The 18,660-nt window shown below is 38.8% G+C and overlaps 1 protein-coding gene across 1 annotated transcript in view; it reads right to left on the reverse strand.

Annotated features, from left to right (window-relative positions):
• Positions 1 to 18,660, reverse strand: part of INPP4B (inositol polyphosphate-4-phosphatase type II B) — a 309,603-nt gene that overhangs the window by 117,645 nt on the left and 173,298 nt on the right. The window contains exons 9-11 of the mRNA XM_058837251.1: positions 15,649 to 15,728; positions 4,803 to 4,914; positions 2,730 to 2,802 (exon numbers count right to left, since the gene is read on the reverse strand). Of these exons, the coding sequence (XP_058693234.1) occupies positions 2,730 to 2,802; positions 4,803 to 4,914; positions 15,649 to 15,728 (265 nt within the window). The remainder of the gene's footprint in view (positions 1 to 2,729; positions 2,803 to 4,802; positions 4,915 to 15,648; positions 15,729 to 18,660) is intronic.

Genomic DNA, 18,660 nt, shown 5'->3' on the forward strand with positions numbered 1-18,660 from the left:
CAGTTAAAAAAGAGAAAACCTATTTTAGAAGCTATTCTCTATATATTTTCTCTCTATATAGAATGTCTTTTTGACATTTTCATTTTCAAATATGAAGAACTCTGTGCTTTTTATTCCATGCAATATCCTTCACATTGCTTCCTCTGAAAGTAGAATAAAAAAATAATAAAAGACTGAATACTCTGGTTTTATTTTCATTCGCTGTTGAACATAGATAAAAGCATATCTCTGCCATTTACTAACAGTATTTCTATTTATATCTTTCTTTGTAGCATAGGCATATGATGTGTATTACCTCAAGAGTAAGAATTACAGCTTTCTTAATTTTGCTTAATTTCAATTGCTTTTATTCTCTTTTTTATTTAGAATGCAATTTGTTTACATGCAAACAACTAGCAAACTCTCCAGAATTATAAATAACTGAATTTGAGATGTAAATTCAGTCTCTTGAGGTATAGATAGAATAGTGATAAGGCTCTGAAATACACTACTTATTCCCACTCACTCAGTAAGCATCTTAGAACTTAGAACTGAAGGGCTGCAAGTTTCCTATCCTAAGATTTAAATTTCAGATGAATGCCAGCATGCTTCCATGCCTACAGGCTTAAGAGGGGTATTTTTTTCAATTTAATCATTTTGAAGGCTTGATAAACGATAAACAACAAGAAACAGGAAGTACAAGAAAGCTTTACAACAGTAAATACACATGTACTAATATGTATGTATATGGAATACATTCTATTCTAGGGGTAGTTCTGTGCTAGAACACAGCAGGGAAAGGAGTGCAGGCACTGTTGATGTTATCAGGTTTCCTGACACTTCTGCACAGGTACCCATATGAGAAATCCAGTCTGTCTCCAGGCGACACAGAGAGCCTTAAGCTACACTAAGCCCAGTCACGGGGCATGCTGGGCAAGAAGTCTGATAGGTTGAGGAAATAGGCTGACAGTATGAAAGGAGAGCTAAAATTTTCCAATAAAAGAAATCGGGAATTCAGTAAAAAGAGTGGGACTGACAAAACCTGGAACCAGTGCCAGGTGTCAGCAGGAAAGTGGAAGTGATGCTGGATGAGAAGAGAAAGTTGCAAGTGCAGGAAAAAAGACGAGTAATTGTTTATCAGATCAAACTTCCTGTGAGTGCAAACTCTTTCCAATATCCTACATGTCGTCCTTTCTTGCATATGCACCTGCAGTTCTGCTCTTTCCCCTCAATTCTTTAAAAAAACCTAAAAACCCAAAAAATGGCTAAAAAAATGCCCTCCACGGTATGTTTGACTTCAATAGCTCTATTAGTGTTGGGTGGGGTTTGGTTTTATATTGTGTTAATATATGAGAATAATAAATGTGAAAATGCTGTCTAGATATACTATAGAATCACTTGCAAATACTCTTGACAAATTGATCTAGACTTCAATATTCCTAAAACCAACATCTACCTTGGAAGTTCCAACAAAATATATTCACAACCTCCACCATTTTCTCATACAAAAAAACCCTAATCAAACCCACACAACAGAGGCAACAAATAGAAAAAAATCAGTCATGAATCAATATTGTTCTCTAAACAGAAATGTCATTTCTTCAAGTCCCACTAATCTGGATGACGTACAGAATCAGAATCAAAGAATGGTACTGAGTTAGACCAAATCCTTCAACTGACTCTCTACTATCTTGTCTCCAAGGAAAGCCATAAGTAGATAACCTAGAGACACAAGATACCCTCCCTGCCTCCAGCTATTTCCAGTTCAGGAATTTCTGGAGCCAGATGTAGTTCCTGTACATTCAGTAATTCTCAATTAACATCTTTCTCACTTTGAATTGATGAAAATAAATAGTAGTTTTGTAGAAGAAACTTTTTCTGATCTAGTCTCAACAACTCACAGAAAAAAATTGCAGCATTCATGCATATATGGAACAATTTAATTTTTGGAGGGTTTTAGTACTTCCTTCAGACTGCAAAGCTGATTCAATAAGTCTGCCCTATTAGAGAAGTCAGATGAAAAAGTTTCAGTAAAGGTTTCTAAAGGCTGTAAAACTTCAGAAACATTCCTCCTCAACTGTATGCAGCAAACACAGAATTCTTGACAGCACTGTGGTTTCAGATGACCCATATAACTTATTTGTGACATTGTTACTGCAGAGTAATGGAGATTCATAAACTTGGGCTAATAAAAGTTTTATGGTGCAGCATACCAGCATGTAATATTTCTCAGCATAATGAAAGAGAAATACATCTAGTTTAACACCATGCACTCAAGCCCAGAGTTGACCTAGAATTGGGAATGCCATGCCAACAGCTCACTTCTTTCTAGGACAGATAATTTTCAGATCAAACTGAATCTGCCACTTCATCAGCTATGAGAGAGGTTAATTGTTCCAGGTATTCACTTACAAATAACGCATCATTATTTAACAGAATGCAATGACGTAATTCCATGCCAACAGAAGTCACAGACAGTCTTGAAAATCATCAAACAGTAAAGATGTAGGAGATGAAGATTTCAGCACTGCTTCAGAAAGCGTAATTGACACACATTTCTTCAAATTTCTTAGTAAAATGATTACATCAAATATATATAAAACACTAAAATATTGAATTTAAATCAATATCTGCACATCTGTGCAGCGTTTGAAGAGATATTTATGAGCTCAGCCATGAATCAGTGTGATTTATTCAGGACCAGACATAGCATTGCAAGAACCATCTCTTACAGATATTGGAATTCTTACCTGCATTTAAGGAAGGCAGGTTGTCTTTCCCACTTATGCCTTCAGTGGCTGTACACTCACGAACCAATGCAGACTGCAAAAGAAAAACAGCCACAAATGTGATGCATTCAGGAGTCTGAAATAAATCCATGGAAGTTTATAAAAGGTAGGCTGAAAACTATCACTGATAATAATATAAACTTCTCAAGTTTTAATTTCAATTTATATTTTTATCTTTATATTTCTGTTCCAAAATACTGTAACATAATCAGAATTATAGTCAAGAAAATGACAAAATGTTATCAGCTGTTCCATAATAAAACACAAATGTTTTCTACCAGTATAATGCTAGAAATGTTGAGAGATATTAATAGTTTAGCTTAATAAGTTAGTTTTATTATAAGAATAAGTCACTTTAGTTTAAAACAATTTTTGGCATGTTTTGTGCTTTCAAAGAGGTTTCTTTAGGCAAAGCAGTTTTCACATGCACAGTACAAGAAAACATTTCATTAATTTTCAAACAAGGGAAAACTAGGAAGCACAAAAATGTGCTTTAAAATGTGCTCACATTTTGTGATTGAAATGATTTTTTATATAAGTGAACCAGAATATTGTTTTGATAAGATTAGTGCATAAAAGTATAAAAAGTTTATGAAAAAAGCAATCAGTGTACACCTATGTTAAATGTAGTATGACCTATATTTTTAATGCTCCTCCTACCCCTAGCCAGAAAACAAATGGCAGTCTCTAAAGGTGATACAGAGCTCTGTGCCAAGGGCTTCCCCAGTTCCCAGAAGCTCCGTGGAGAACTTAAGGTGGAGAGCAACACATGATGTACTCTCTACCAGGAGATACCTGAAAATGAATTTAACCATTGACTTCCTCTTCCATGAGAAATTCCTGCACATAGTTTATCTAAAAGTGAGCAAACCCAGTTCAAAACTTATTTATTTTATATTAATTCAATAACTCCACATTCTCACAATTGCATCCTCATTATCAACATATAAACCAAAACTGTGCTGCAACTGATTTGTACAAAGCAAGGACTCCTTTTAAGATCACAGAGAATACACCTGTCATGAGTCTGGTCTCTCTTTACAAGTATTTAATAGCAAGAAAATTGCTATTAAAGCCTTCTGTCTCCCCCAAGCAGGACACAGCTCATTAATTACATCTCAAATAATTGCAAGGAGTCTCATTCTACATTTTGAAGTGGAAGAAAAGCAAAATAAAAGAGAAGGCTGAAAATACAGCTCATGTTGCCTCTATTATGTAAGTTTTACAGTTCAAAATCAGAAAGATTTTACAGCATTTGTTGGCTTTTTGGAACTGGTTCCACTCATCAGCTGTTTTAAAAAGGCACTGAAGTCCTTTGAGATATTTGGTCAAATAAAGTATAAAATCTACCCTCAGAATTTTTGACCCAAAAGCAGACTTGTTTGGCTAAGCAGAAAAGATATTAAAAAGAATGTCCTTTTCTCAAAAAATAGTATTATATGTTACTTCCAAACAAAAAAATGCTGCATTCTCTGTAGCAGTTTTGCTTTTTTGTTTTTTTAATGAGGAACAGGATACACTGTAGCATTAAGCAGTAAACCACCATATTAGGGCTGCAAAAATTGTGTGCACCCATGAAACACCATGAAACAGATGAACCTGTCCCTCTGCAAAGGAATTCATCTCTTCTTTGGTTTGCCTGTCATTTTTCCAAGCTTTTCGGTATTGTGGGCACAGATTGCACATAAAAATCAACATGAACAGGACTTCAAGGGCAGAAAGCAGAGCAGCTATCCAAGGAAAAAATAAGCTGTACTTATGGTATCTCTCTTGACAATTTTTTGATCAAAACTGATCAAATATATTCAGCTGATATAAAAATAAGCTATTTTTTTCTTTAAGAAGGAAATGGGCTAGGAAACTCAGGTTAGAATATTACTCCATACATTTTCATGAGGTTTTTTTCTTTTTTCAGTTGAGGGAGATAAGTGTCCAGAAATTTTAAGTCCTTGACCCAATTTGGTAATTAGTATTTTAGACATCTGGTAAAACTGATCATTCTAATTTACTTCATGCAATAAACTGAGTTTCCACCTTTTGATCCTGGGTATCTGCTGTGATGTGGTCTGTTTCCCCCTCCTCTAGCTCTCCCATCTTCAGAAGATTGACTTCAATGGTACCAACTGTCCTTCCAGCATCAGATGTTCTGGAAAAAAAAACAACCCATGACACTGGATCACTTACAGCATTAAATTCTTTCAATTAAAATATTGTCAGTACATATTTAGTCCCCTCTCCATTCTGTAAAGCTGCAGTCACCTGTATTGAATTGGTTATTTACCATCACAAAACAGATGTTAGCAATGAGGCAACTTCTTCAGGACAATGAAAGTTTTCATCACAAAAATGAGGACAGGTAAGTGCTATAAATGATGCATGAATCCATGAACACTGCCAGGTTTTCATTCTAAACCTTATCCTGTCTATGGACTCTTGGCTAAAGTGCTGTAATACTACACCAATATTCCACTGAGGATCTGCAATCCCACTGCAGAGTACATGGCTTTGTTTCCTAATATTCAAAGAAAGGACATATTTAGTGTATTAATATAACCAACCCCTGCAAAACCAAAACAGTGGAACTAATATGAATATCACTTTTCCCTTTGTAATCCCTCCACAGAGTAATTATTGAGAATCCATCCCATTTCTTGAACTATATGTGAATGATAGTACTGTTCCAGGTAAATTCCTTTATTATCAGCTCCACAAATAGTTTACTTCCAATTAATCAAAAACAAATAACAATTCAGATGTATATCCCCAAGAAAAGAGTATCACTGACTACTTTTTGGAGGAGACAAGATTTTAAACTCCAGAAAGATACCAAATGCTTTTTCAGCTTTCACTGGAAGCACAGCACCAAGGTTAATGGCATAGTCTATCTCCCCTGGCTTATTCTGAACAGCTGGATTTTTTTGAAAGGAAGGAAAGAAGACTAACAGACCATTTCATAATAATGAAAAGGCACCAAGCAAAACTAGACAAAAGAAAATGACGAGAATAAGTTCAGCAGAATTACAAAAACACAGCAAGGAAGGAAAATCAAAACAAATACGTTTGGGGCAATACTGTGCATTATCTGAGCAGTGAAAATGAAGAGTCATGAATCAGGAAAAAAGAATACCTAGAAAAGTTCAATGTCATAAAATCATAAAATCACAGAATTATTGAATGTGCTGAATTGGAAGGTACCCATTAGAACCACCAAGTCCAACTCCTACAGTAAAGTCTAAAAAATAGTTACCCCCAAAACTTCCAAATTAAATAATTATTTTGGTTGCAAACCATCAGGGTTTAATATGCACTCAAATGCATCCACTCATCTTGCAACTATACAAATCTGGTCTTCTATAAAACCTTGCAAAATAAACATAATTCTTCATAATTTACATGTGTAAAACTTCATTTTGTCTAAGCCAAATTAATTACTGACAATAAAGAAACAATTAAAAACTAACCAGTTACAGATAGTTTTGCAATTGAAGAAGCATATATTAACAAAGTATCCAGAAGAAAAGTAATAAGTGTTCAGTGTCTAGATGGTGCTTATGAGCACAAATACATAATAATTTTAAAATGCATGAGAACAGCTTAAGGGCCTTCTGAATGAAGAACTTTCCCCTGAGTTGCTACAGCTTCATGGTTTGACTTCACTTCTTTTCTCCTTCTAGTGTCAAACTGGCATCCAAACTAGGCTATGTCAACAAATGGTCTACAGCATACCCAAGCAGAAAGGAAATACATCAGATGTCAGCAAATCACAGTTATATTTAAAAACTGAAGTGTGTGGTTATGAGCCTGAAAATTTTTCAACAGCTTAAGCTATTCTGATCCAAGTGTCAAGTGAATTAACTGACCCAAGCCAACAAGGCCTGTTGCTCCAGTAAAATACAACGGACATGCTAGCTACACTTTCCCAGTCTTCGTCTCTTGGTCTTTAGAACACTAAATGTTCCCCTTGCTACTGTTATTAAAAGCTTGGCGTCAATATAACAGTAAACACTGCATTGCTTGCCTGCATGAGGAGCAGTATATATTTTGCATGGGTTTAAAAACAGTGATTGATCTAATTTCACTTTCGCATCTTTTTTTTTTTAAGTAGTTCTATTTTATTCTCAAATTCACTCCTGCTCTGGTCTGATACATATGTAATATTATGATCTGGAACATGCATTACTTGCAGGAGAAGGTAATGCAACACAATTAAGCTAAACAGTGGAACTTACTGCATTGCAGTTGCACTTCTTTCTCCAGATCTTATCTTCCCACACAGAAATCTGAAGACACAATTTAATCAAAAAAGCCAACAACAACGAAACCAACAAATCATCAAACCAAAGTTTCTTTTGAATGCTACAGGCATACAAATAAACAAAGAGCTCTATAAATGTCCAGGGCAAAACTGCTGTGAAAACACGTAATAATTTTACTTTGCGCTAACAGCATTGAGCGCACACACACATCTATGTACACGCTTTGTGTCTTTTGCCTGCAGAGATGTGAAGAGGCTCTCACACATACATACTGTTCAACAGAGCATCAGAGAAATAATTAATTTGTTTTAGGATACTTCATAACACATTAGGATGAAATCAGCTTATTTGCTGTAGTTTAATAATGCTGAGAAGGACACTCTGCACCCACATGGTGTGGTGAAGGTGATCCCTGCATCAAATTGCTCCCAGTCATAAAAGAGGAGACTATATCCCCACAGAACCAAGGACTGCACTTTGACAACCTGCATATGACAAGGTGGGATGTGGGATACTGCAAAAAGAATAAAATCAGTGTCAACATAAGAAGTCCATACATGGCACAAAATCCAGCTGGCTTATGATGCTGGAAAACTGATTACATTTTTTAGTACCCTGGGACAAGGAGCAGAAATTTTCTGATACCTGTTTACAGAGCACCTGCATTTGAAATAGATTTCTCTACCATCCCAAGTCCATAAGGATCCCCAGGTCAGTATTAGTTTCCTCAAATGTGAGGGAAGGAGGTAGCCAGTAACACCATGAGCAGCAGGAATTTGTGCCCACTTTATTACTTCTGGCCGTAAAATATTGACCAAGGAATACAGAGAGGACGAAAGTAACAAGCTAATGATGGAAAATATGTGAGCTAGATGGACTGAAACAGCAGTCATTTGCCTCCAGTTCTGATCTCAAGTCCCATTATTACACAAATTTAGTCCTGTTCATTGGTTCCCATGGTCATATACTTTTCTTAAAAAAAAAAAAAAAAAGAAAAAGAAAAAAAAAGTATTCAATAGCACCAAATAAAAAAAGGAAACAGACTTGACGTTTGCATGGCTGTGTTAATTATAAAAGACAAAGTGACTGCCTGAAAAGCAAACTGCATGACAGAGTCTAGCAGGCAGCCCCTTTCTCCAGTGCATAATACACAATTAATGCAATTAGCACATGCTGTCCTACAGATTGTCATAAAATTAATTTCTCCACTGCTAGAATATATTTTGATATATCCAAGCACAAAAGTATTGTACTTACAAAAATGTTTATCTGTGAATTCACAGTGGAGCCTATTACAATAATCAATACTGGTTTTAAACAACTCCACTGTAAATAACATTCTGCTGCATTCTAAGGTAAATAAACAAAGTTTTGCAATGTTCAGTTCCTCCTGTTTTCATTATTTCCATGTACAGTTGATTAAGTTTCATGTCAGAACAAGATTCACCTCAATGGTATTGGAGATTTGCCTGACTTATAGTCAGGCTGTTGTTCAGCAGGTTCCTGAGGTAGATGACACAACATAAAGCAGCCAAGAAACAATTTCAGGAGGGAGACCAAGTACAACAACTTGTAGACAGATATCTCTTGAATTTTAATAGAGAAAAGCAGCTAAATATATAGTATTTTATAGTCATCATTTGTTGGGAAGTTATGCTAAGTACATAAATTACTAAAGAAATTCCTGTGCTGCTTTTCAATTCTCTCTAGTTAGTTAAACTTTGTGACTATTACTACTACCAAAGTGAAGTTACATGTTTTGTGGCCCACAAGCAGTTAGGAGGGAGAGAAATTAGGAGCACTTTCTCTCCAAAAATAGTTAGGTTTATCTCCTTTCTTTAAAGAAATTCAGTCCTGTCCAAGATTAATGGAAAGACGACAACTAAAATCGGACAGCTAGACAAATAGATACTGTCCAAGAGTTTAACCACTGACACAAGCTTAAAGAAGTCTGTATAGTAAATGATTGACAGATATGCAGAGGCACAACCTCCCAGATAATCTGTATAATTAATGCACTCCCTCCTAATTCCTATTTGTGTAGCTCCACTGCCATACAGTTCCTCCTCACAGAGGCCAAAGGATCTGGGTGGCATTGACACCACCCCAGTTTCACACTGAAGTACCCTACTCACACTTTTGTCAAAGTCTTAAGAGAAACATGTCAAAGAGATACACTCATACCAAAATTTCCCAAGCTAAAGAGAATCTTCCTGGAAACAGGCAAACTACCACCACAGGGAAAGGGGCTAATGGAAGTACAGATTGCTATCTCCTTGCAAAAAGCCATAGAGCTCAACCAAGAAAAAAACAACCAAAACCCCAAATCATGCTGTTCTTAACAGAAAGGCATGGTAAAAGATCCTCTAAATTGAACTTAAAAATTAGATCAATTGGAAAAAAAAAAATCAGCTTTTATTACTTAATTAGCAGCCAGTACACCTAGCTCTCATTTAGAAAGAAAATAAATATATATGATTTTATTTTTTAAATTGGACACACTATATTATAGAGTCAATGTTGCAGCGGCCTCAGGGAGACAAAGAGTTACATTGTCCCACCCCAAACCCCTTGTGAAGGGCGGCCCAGGAGTTCTGATTGGGTTTGAGTCCCTGGGGGGTTCTCCCTTGGTGTGTTTCTAATGGTCCCTGAGCCTGAACTCCACCCTCAAAGGTGTAAACCCTCGGTTCTGTCCCTCAAAAACCCCTGCTGTGCCTCTGTTCGGGGCTCTCTGTTCTGGACCTGAGTTTGTTCTCATGCTGAATAAATGGTTTCATGAACGGGAGCCCGTCTCGTTGGTGTTTCATGCTGGTCCCCAGAACCCTGCTGCTTCCCTGGACAAGATCCTGAGGTTGCAGGCTGCAACAAATGGTGAGAGAATGCGTGGCATCCAGGAGAACAGCAGGAGCGGCTCCATGGACACCTCGTAAGTCCCCGGCTGATGGCTTGAGAGCCGGCGAGACCCCCGCCTTGGAAAGGAGGACTCGAGAGTACCTGGCAGGGAGACTGGGTTGAGAGTGCCTCGGGCATGGGGGAAGAAAAGGGATTACGGAGGTGGGGGAGCCGAGACCAGACGCTGGGACAAGCACCCAACATCACCCAACGAGACGTATTATGGACGATATCAACATTATGGACGATTCTATTAACACTATGGACGATTATGGACGATTATATCAACATTATGGACGATTATATCAACATTATGGACGATTATGGACGGTATGGATCTTCCGGTGGGCTGTTTTTGTCTTCTGTGGAGTTCCTTTTTTGGTGTATACCTTCCTGTACCTTCCCCTTTCCTCTGTTCCTAAGGGCAGGACAAAGGGTGAAAAAAGCTAAGATGGCTCGGGGTTGCTGCCGTCTGCCCGCCGTTCCGTGTCCTCCTTCACCCCCTGTCTTTCCATATTCCCCGTTCCCTGTCCGGGAAAGCCTGTCCCGGCCTCCCCCCCCCATCCCAAGATGGCGCCGGCCACGCGGTCTGGGATCCCTGGTTTCCCGCCTTGCTCCTTCTTTTCCGGTCCCGAACCTTCCCTTCCCCCAGTAACTCCTGCTTGGCCCCATCCCTTTGTTCGGTGCTCCACCCCTGGGGGCTGTGCCTTTTCCATCGTGGGCAACACCTCCTCCGGGGAAATCGAAACTGTAACCGAGCTCCCAAAGCCAGTGTTTCACCGAGATCATCTAAAGCGGTGACGCCCACATGGGAGCCGGAGCCGAAGCTGGAGATCGAAGAATTCTGCCCCTCGTGAGAGGAGATCTAAGAGCTGCACCCTTCCTAACAGAGAATCCTAAAGTGGAAGAGACTGAACAAAAAAAAAAAAAATTATGTTTGCATTAAGTACCATCACCGTTTAATTTGCCCGGCGTAGTCCGAGATTTAAGTGTTTGTTTTCAATTTTGTTTTTTCTGTTTGCTTAGTGTGTTTTGTTATTGAGCTATTGGTGTCCCACAAAGCAAAGTGGGTGCTCTGTGGAAGAGGTGAGATTTTAAGGTGTATGTTTGGAAACATTTTAAGCTCCTAATTAAAATTTGAAAAAAAAAAAAAAAAATAAAAAAGGAGCAGATGTTGCAGCGGCCTCAGGGAGACAAAGAGTTACATTGTCCCACCCCAAACCCCTTGTGAAGGGCGGCCCAGGAGTTCTGATTGGGTTTGAGTCCCTGGGGGGTTCTCCCTTGGTGTGTTTCTAATGGTCCCTGAGCCTGAACTCCACCCTCAAAGGTGTAAACCCTCGGTTCTGTCCCTCAAAAACCCCTGCTGTGCCTCTGTTCGGGGCTCTCTGTTCTGGACCTGAGTTTGTTCTCATGCTGAATAAATGGTTTCATGAACGGGAGCCCGTCTCGTTGGTGTTTCATGCTGGTCCCCAGAACCCTGCTGCTTCCCTGGACAAGATCCTGAGGTTGCAGGCTGCAACAAGTCAATATTAAGAAACATTCTTCTACTGAAAAATACTTTCGTTTCATTCAACAGCCAATTTACGCCATTCATCATCACAACTGTATGAGAAAGCTAGAAGCAAGTGACATTGCATTATCATTGCAAAGTTAAACATGCAAGTCTATAGAAAGCATCTCTCTTTTTATAAATTCCATATTGGAAACTGCAATCCCAAATCCCTAGTAACTAAATTCCTCAGCCAGCATCAGTTGTGTATACTGAAGTAATTCTACTAATTGACCTTTTCATGTTTTGATGATTATCTACACACGCACAGATCTACCAAAAACACTCGGCCACCGGTTTAGGGCATCTTTATGGAGAAGAAAGGACAATCAAAATAAAAAGTTCTTTTGCAGAGGTTTTGTAACTTGTATTCAATCACTATTAGGGTACAATGGTAGGAAAACGGAAAAGCACAGTGTGTCAATGGTGGAGAATGTGGACATCCAGTGAGGCACCAGGAGAACAGCAGGACCGGCTCCATGGACACCCCATACGTCCCTGGCTGAAGGCTTGAGAGCTGGCGAGACCCTCAACTTAGAAAGGAGGACTCGAGAATACCTGGCAGGAGAGCCAAGTTGAGAGTGCCTCAGGGGCACGGGGGAAAAGGGCTTACAGGGGGTGGAGGCAAGACTAGGCACTGGGATAAACATCTACCATTACCCAACAAGATGTATTATAGACGGTTTTATTTTTTTTATACATGGGAAGGACCTTTATGGACAATATTAATATTATGGACGGTATTGCTCTTCCTGTGGACTGTGTTTTGGCTTCTGCAAAGTTCCTCTTTTTTTCTTTTGTGTATACCTCCCCATATCTTCTCCTATCCTTTTTTCCAAAGGGCAGGACAAAGGGTGAAAAAAGCCAAGATGGCTCGGGGCTGTTGCCGACTCCCCGTCACCCCTGTGTCTCTCTGCCATCCCATCCCCTGTTTTCCTGACGGCAGGCGAGGGATGGAGAATGTCTGAAGTAATGAAGGTCTGCTACCATCTGCCTGCCGTCTCGTGTCCTCCTTTATCCCCTGTCTTTCCACATTCCCATTCCCTGGCTGGGAAAATGAAAATATTCTGTCCTGGACCACCCCTTCCTGAGATGGCACTGGCCACACAGTCTGGGATCCTTTATCCTGCCTTTCCTCTTCTTTTCCAGCCCCTAACCTTCTCTTCCCCCAGTAATTCTTGTTCCAGTTCCAACCCTTTCTGCCGCTGCTCCACCTCCGGGGCTGTGCCTTTTCCATGGTGGTTAGCAGCCTCTCCGGGAATGTCAAAACTGTAACCCGAGCTCCAAAGGCCAGTGTTTCATCATCATCCCCTGAAGTGGCGACGGCCCTATCTTCAGGACAGGAGCTGAGGCTGAACACTGAGAACTCTGCCCCTCATAAGAGGAGATCAAAGAGCTGTTCCCTTCCTAAAAGAAAATCAAGAACTGGAAGAGACTGAACTGAAAAACCTTTATGTTTTTATTAACTACCACTGCTGCTTAATTTGCCTGGCTGTTGTCCAAGAGCTAAGTGTTTGTTTCATATTTTGTTTTTGTTTGTTTGCTTAATCTGTTTTGTTGTTGGGTGCTAGTGTTTTTAGTGTCCCACAGAGCAAGGTGGATGCTTTGTGGGGGAGTTGAGATTTCTATGGTTTTAGAAACATTCTAAGTTTCCAATCAAAGGTTAATTAAAAAAAGATCAGTTGTGAGGTGCCCCCCTGCCCGGGGAGGCAAAGATTCAGTTTCATTGTTAAAGTGAGAGGCATGGGCAAGAGGGAATTCCATCCTCTGCCTCAGGGGATGTGCCCTGTGAGCCCTGGAAGAGTTGCCCCACCCCAGACCCTCGTGGGGTCGCAGCCCAGGGTGTTCTGATTGGGTGTGAGCCCCTGGGGTTTCTGCCTTGCTATGTCCCCTTTTTAATTAACTTTTGGTGCCCCATAGATACATGCCAGCTCTCCACCAAACAACAGAAAAATACAAGAATCTTCCTTTGAAAACAATTTTATATTGTTACGTTGTACCTCAGAAAGAAAATGGGAGGACATAATAACTAAAAAAAAAGGACAACAAAAAGAAAACTCAAAAATTATAAATTAAAAATTCAAAAATTCAAAATTAACCAGATTATATAATTACACCAATCCTCACAGGGCACACCACCGAGCTATTTCTGGGTCTTTAAATCTCTGCTTTAAATCAACAAAGGAGTACCTCAATCACAGGCACTCCCTGATAAACTCCCATTTCAAGAATATCAACAAGAATTAAATAGAATTTTATGCTCTGACAAGTCCCTTGATATATCCTCTATCCTCCTGATAGAGGTACTAATACCTCAGGGTGATTAGAGGAGAGCAAGCTTAAATTAGTAGACTGCTCTGGTTAAATTCTCATCTCAGAAATGTGGATAATTTCTACTGACTTTCTGCTGCTGAATAGTCAATCAGAAAACAATCCCACTTTTGAAATGTTAGGACTTTGAATAGATTCTTACAATCACTAAGCTGGAATTTATGTACCTAACCATCGATTCCCATAGGGAACAGTCAGTTCACATTTTATCTAATCAGATCTTTTTGTTAGAGAAAGTTCTCTTGCTAGGCATGGCATCTTATGTTTGGGAAAAATTAAAATCAAAGTATTTTGTTAATTTTGCCCTGTAAACTAAACACTCATGTGCAATTACTCTTGTTGAAATCGGAAGGCAGGTGCCAAAATACTTCAAGAAGTTCCCCTTTCTAAAAAATCTCAGGATGGGTCATACTTTGCTCCTTAAAACAATTTAAGGCTGTCTTCCTATGCTCGGGGTGACAAATGTAACACAAGTTGCCCACAGCACCTATGTACAACATCCCAGGAACAACATATGCCAGTGTCTCAGTTCTCCCAGTCACAGCTTCTTTCCTCCCAAAATATTGCCTTTGTAGGAGTTTGGAGCTTGAGCAGTTACTATGTGAAGCTTAACTGCACCTTCCCCATAATCCCAAATAAGCCTCCATTGCACTTGCAAAAATCAGCTCAACAAAATCCCTGCACTATATAAAGTCCAATGAATTTATTCTGAAGATCACTACCTAAAAGGTTACCTCTAACCTTCAAAAGGTTTTGATTAGTACCTTCATTTATCTTAAGCCATGCAAGACAGTATCAGGGGTGATGATTTTTTTTTCCTTCAGTGCACAGCTTTAAGATGTATCTGTTCAGCCCAGCCCTAGGGTTTTGAACATTGTCTCTGACCCTTCTTCATCTCTGTACCCTGTCACTGATTAGTTGTACATTGCACCCCCCACAATTTCAGTATGGTTACATGTAACAATGAGTTTAGGAGACCACAAGCATTTTCACATGGGAGACACCTTCAATAATTAGGCCCACCTTCTTTAAACATGCCTAGCAAACAAACCAAACTGTACACTGTTAATTCTTTAATCCACATGCAACCAAACAAAGCTGGGAATCTTACGCTCCTTTCTAAAGGAAACTTTGAATATTCCCTATGGCAAGTTCCCTGCAATTTTTCCATAGGTTATCATACTTCAAAAATTACCTTTTCTATTCTGGCACCTGGGAAGCTCCAGGTTATAGGGTTGATATTTAATTTTAGTGTTTAGTTTTGAATTTGTGCATGGCAGAATTAGAAGCACTTCAAGTTGACATCTAATATACCTGATGGAACATGGAGCTTAAAACTCAGTCAAGCAGCAATCATAGAATTGTATAGGTTGAAAAAGACCTTGAAGAGCTTTGAGTCCAACCATTAATCTGCCATGTCCACTATTAAATCATGTTTCCCAGGGCCACATCTACATGTCATATAAATACCTCCAGGGATGGCGACCCGTCCTACTTCCCTGGGCAGCCTGTTTCAGTGCTTGATAACCCTTCCTGAGAAGAATTTTTTTTCCTGGTTTCCTATCTAAACCTCACCTGGTGCAACTTGGGTCCATTTTCTCTTGTCCCCTTACTTGCTACCTGAGAGAAGAGACTGACCCCCACTTCACACCACCTCCTTTCAGGTAATTGTAGAGGGTGATCGAGTCCCCACTGAGCCTCCTTTTCTCCAGGATAAACACTACCAGCTCCTTCAACCATTCCTCGCCTGACTCATGTTCTAGACCCTTCCCCATCCTTGCTGCCTTTCTTTAGATGAGAAATGCCAAGCATTATTAATTCACCATGATTTACAACAGTAGGAAATACTTACCTGAGGGTAAGGGTCAGCTGTTGCTCCTTTGACTTTACCAGATCTCCCACTCTAAAAGTTGCACAGCCCAGGAAGCTTCGCTACAAATCAAAGCAGAAAGAAAAGATAAAATATTTGTTCATTTTTGTTACTTCTTTTGGTCTCACACTTGAAAATCTTCAAACTGCATTTCAATATAACAGCTCTATGACAGCTATATGACACTCCAGCCACTAGAATTTTTTTTGTGCATCTACAGCATGACTATTAGTAAACTGTTAAAAACTTTGGTTTTATGGGCAGGAACCTTTCCCTTTTCCATTACGAACAGTCTAACAACATGACAAAATAACAGGTTGTAAGATATGCAGCCACAGGAAAATTTTCATTCCGTACAAGTATTTGCATTTTGCATCTATTTCTTTATATTTTTCTAATTTCTGGATTACAACAAGTGCTAAGTTTTCACAATTTACCAAAGTTGTAATGTTTCTTCCTCAAGCCCTTGGCACTACCATGCATGTATTCCAAATATGAATGTATTTGCTAGGAAGGTATTTTTAAATTGACTTCAGCACAAGTTTATTAATAGAAATGTTATATTTCTCTAGTTCTTGGTAATGTTTTAGGCACTTTTTTCCTCTATTTCCATTGTAAGATGAACCTATTCACTGCAGTAAAAGTGCAGAAAAATGTGGTAATGCAACTAGATTGCCTAAAGTTAAATTAAGCTACACCACTACATCTTTTTCTTCTAGAAAAATCACTCTTCACACATAAAAAAAAGGTACAAAGAAGAAAAAGGATTAAATCTTCTTTTGCACTTTGGTTATTTTTTAACCTCTGCTAAAATCCTGCTCCACATTGCTGAAATCCTATTTCGTCAACTTGGCCAGTGGTAGTATTCTTGCCTTGGGAACAAGAAGAAATAAACTAACAACATACAGCCATCTTCTACCCATTTATCTTTTAAATACACCACACAATATCACTTGCTCTAAATAAATTATAATGAGATCATGACATTAAACATAATTTAATTTTTTGCAGTAAAACAATAAGAAAGACACAACAATAAGAAGTTTGTGGTTTTTATTACATAACACTAAGTTTACTGTTGGAATGGTAAATTAAAATTCCAGGCTAAATTATATACATTCTTGAATATACAAATTCTAGAAGAATAGAGTCTGAGTCAACACAGGCTGCCTACAGAGAGCAACTTTTCCTTCAGGGAAAAACAGAAAAGAATCTGTCACTGCTGACAAGAAAAACTTCCTCTGGTGAAATAAACCCTTCAGCCTGCTTTTTTTCAGGAAAGCCAGCAGAATGTTGAGTGTTTGACTGCGAACAATAAAACTCTACACTAAGATAAGTTTTCTTCTATATACAATATACAGTTCAAATAACAATTCTGAAATTAGGTAAGCACCAACACTGGTCTGCAGTTTGGTAAACTGAGTCATGAGGTATGGCTTATTCCCATCAATGGCATTGGCTTAGATTCCCTAAGCAGCATGTAAGCAGCAAAGGAAAAAAGACACAAGTTAAGAGTCTAGGGAAGGCTGGAAAAACAGTGGATCTGGGAAGTGATGAAAAGGGAGAAAGGAAGAAAAAAGGCCTGTAGGATACATATAGAGAAAAATAACATAGCCACACAAGCAAAGATCACCGTTAGTTTTCAATGCCAGAATGAAAGGTAGTTCTACAAAAAAGACAACCAGGTGCAACACACAGTGATGCACAGCTTTGCTGGAGTGAACACACAGATGGTTCTGTCTTCCTCTGGATCAGTCAACATGACAGTGTTTCTCCACTAAAACTTCATGGGCATATATTTAGCCCAGATTATTTATCTTCTTCCAAGAGCAGATCCTTCTTCATACTGTAAGAACACATTCCATAGCACTTTGTCTCTGTAGCAGCCTTTATGCTGGCATTTCATGACATTTGAGTACTTTTATTTGAAACCTGACCATTTGGAAAGGGGAAAAGAGGTATTCGAAATGAAACCGATATAAGGTTTGGTCACTTGGGGCTTCTTTTTGCAGCAAAATAGAACTATAAATATATTTAAAGAATCCTAAGTCAGAATCTTCACATGACCAGGGCCAAGAGACAACTACACTGCTCTCTCTTAAAGTCAAAGAACCTTGGTCATTGTACCAGCTAAACATGTCTGAGTGTCAGATATACCTCTCCAGTGTCATGAAATTAAAGGTGAATGGTTGTATTGGCTTAAAACATCCTACTTAGGTCTCGGTTTCATATTTTCATGCTTATTTAGGAAAAGAAAATCTTGTGCAAAATCAAATAAAATTTTAAATGATCCCATGCCCCAAATGAAGAGAGTTATGCTTGTGTTCAAGTGGTCTAATATCAAACTGGAGAATACTTTTTTCATAATGACTTAGATACCAATAGTCCGCCCTGAGGTATGAGCTGGCAGTCTACAGACCAATCTAATTTTGCCCACATGACTTGGAAAGGCTAGAAAATTAAGCTTTAAACAGCTTGCTGCTGTAATGTTAACTGCAGAGTAACGTTCCTTTGTAATTTTGCTACTGTTGTAGTCACAACAATAAACCTGAAGATACGTGCCTTGAATAGTTTGATGAATAATCTCAGCTAGCCAAAGAGAAAAGTCTCTATAATAGCTATACAAAAAGTTAAAGCACACTGATTATTTCACTAAGACTGAACTTGCTGCCACGCTACAGATTTTTCAAACACTAGATGAAGTCCTGAAAACTATGCCATGGAAGCCCTGGTAAGGCAGAAAAGTCAGCAATTTAGCCTAAAAATTTAAATCCCTAAAAATTTAAAATTTATTTTACATGTTTGCAGATAGATCTGACACCTGCACCAGGTGTTCTTTGTTCTTTTATTCAGCTCTAGCAGGATCAACCTTTCCCACCCACACCAGGTGTCCATATTATCTGGGAGGTTTTGGCCCTCTCAGACCCAGAAATTACTTCCCAATACATTTGTCAAATGCTCTGTAGATCTACACATAAAAATGAGTCCTCTATA

The sequence above is a fragment of the Poecile atricapillus genome, chromosome 4, assembly GCF_030490865.1.
Source record: "Poecile atricapillus isolate bPoeAtr1 chromosome 4, bPoeAtr1.hap1, whole genome shotgun sequence".
NCBI lineage: Eukaryota > Metazoa > Chordata > Aves > Passeriformes > Paridae > Poecile > Poecile atricapillus.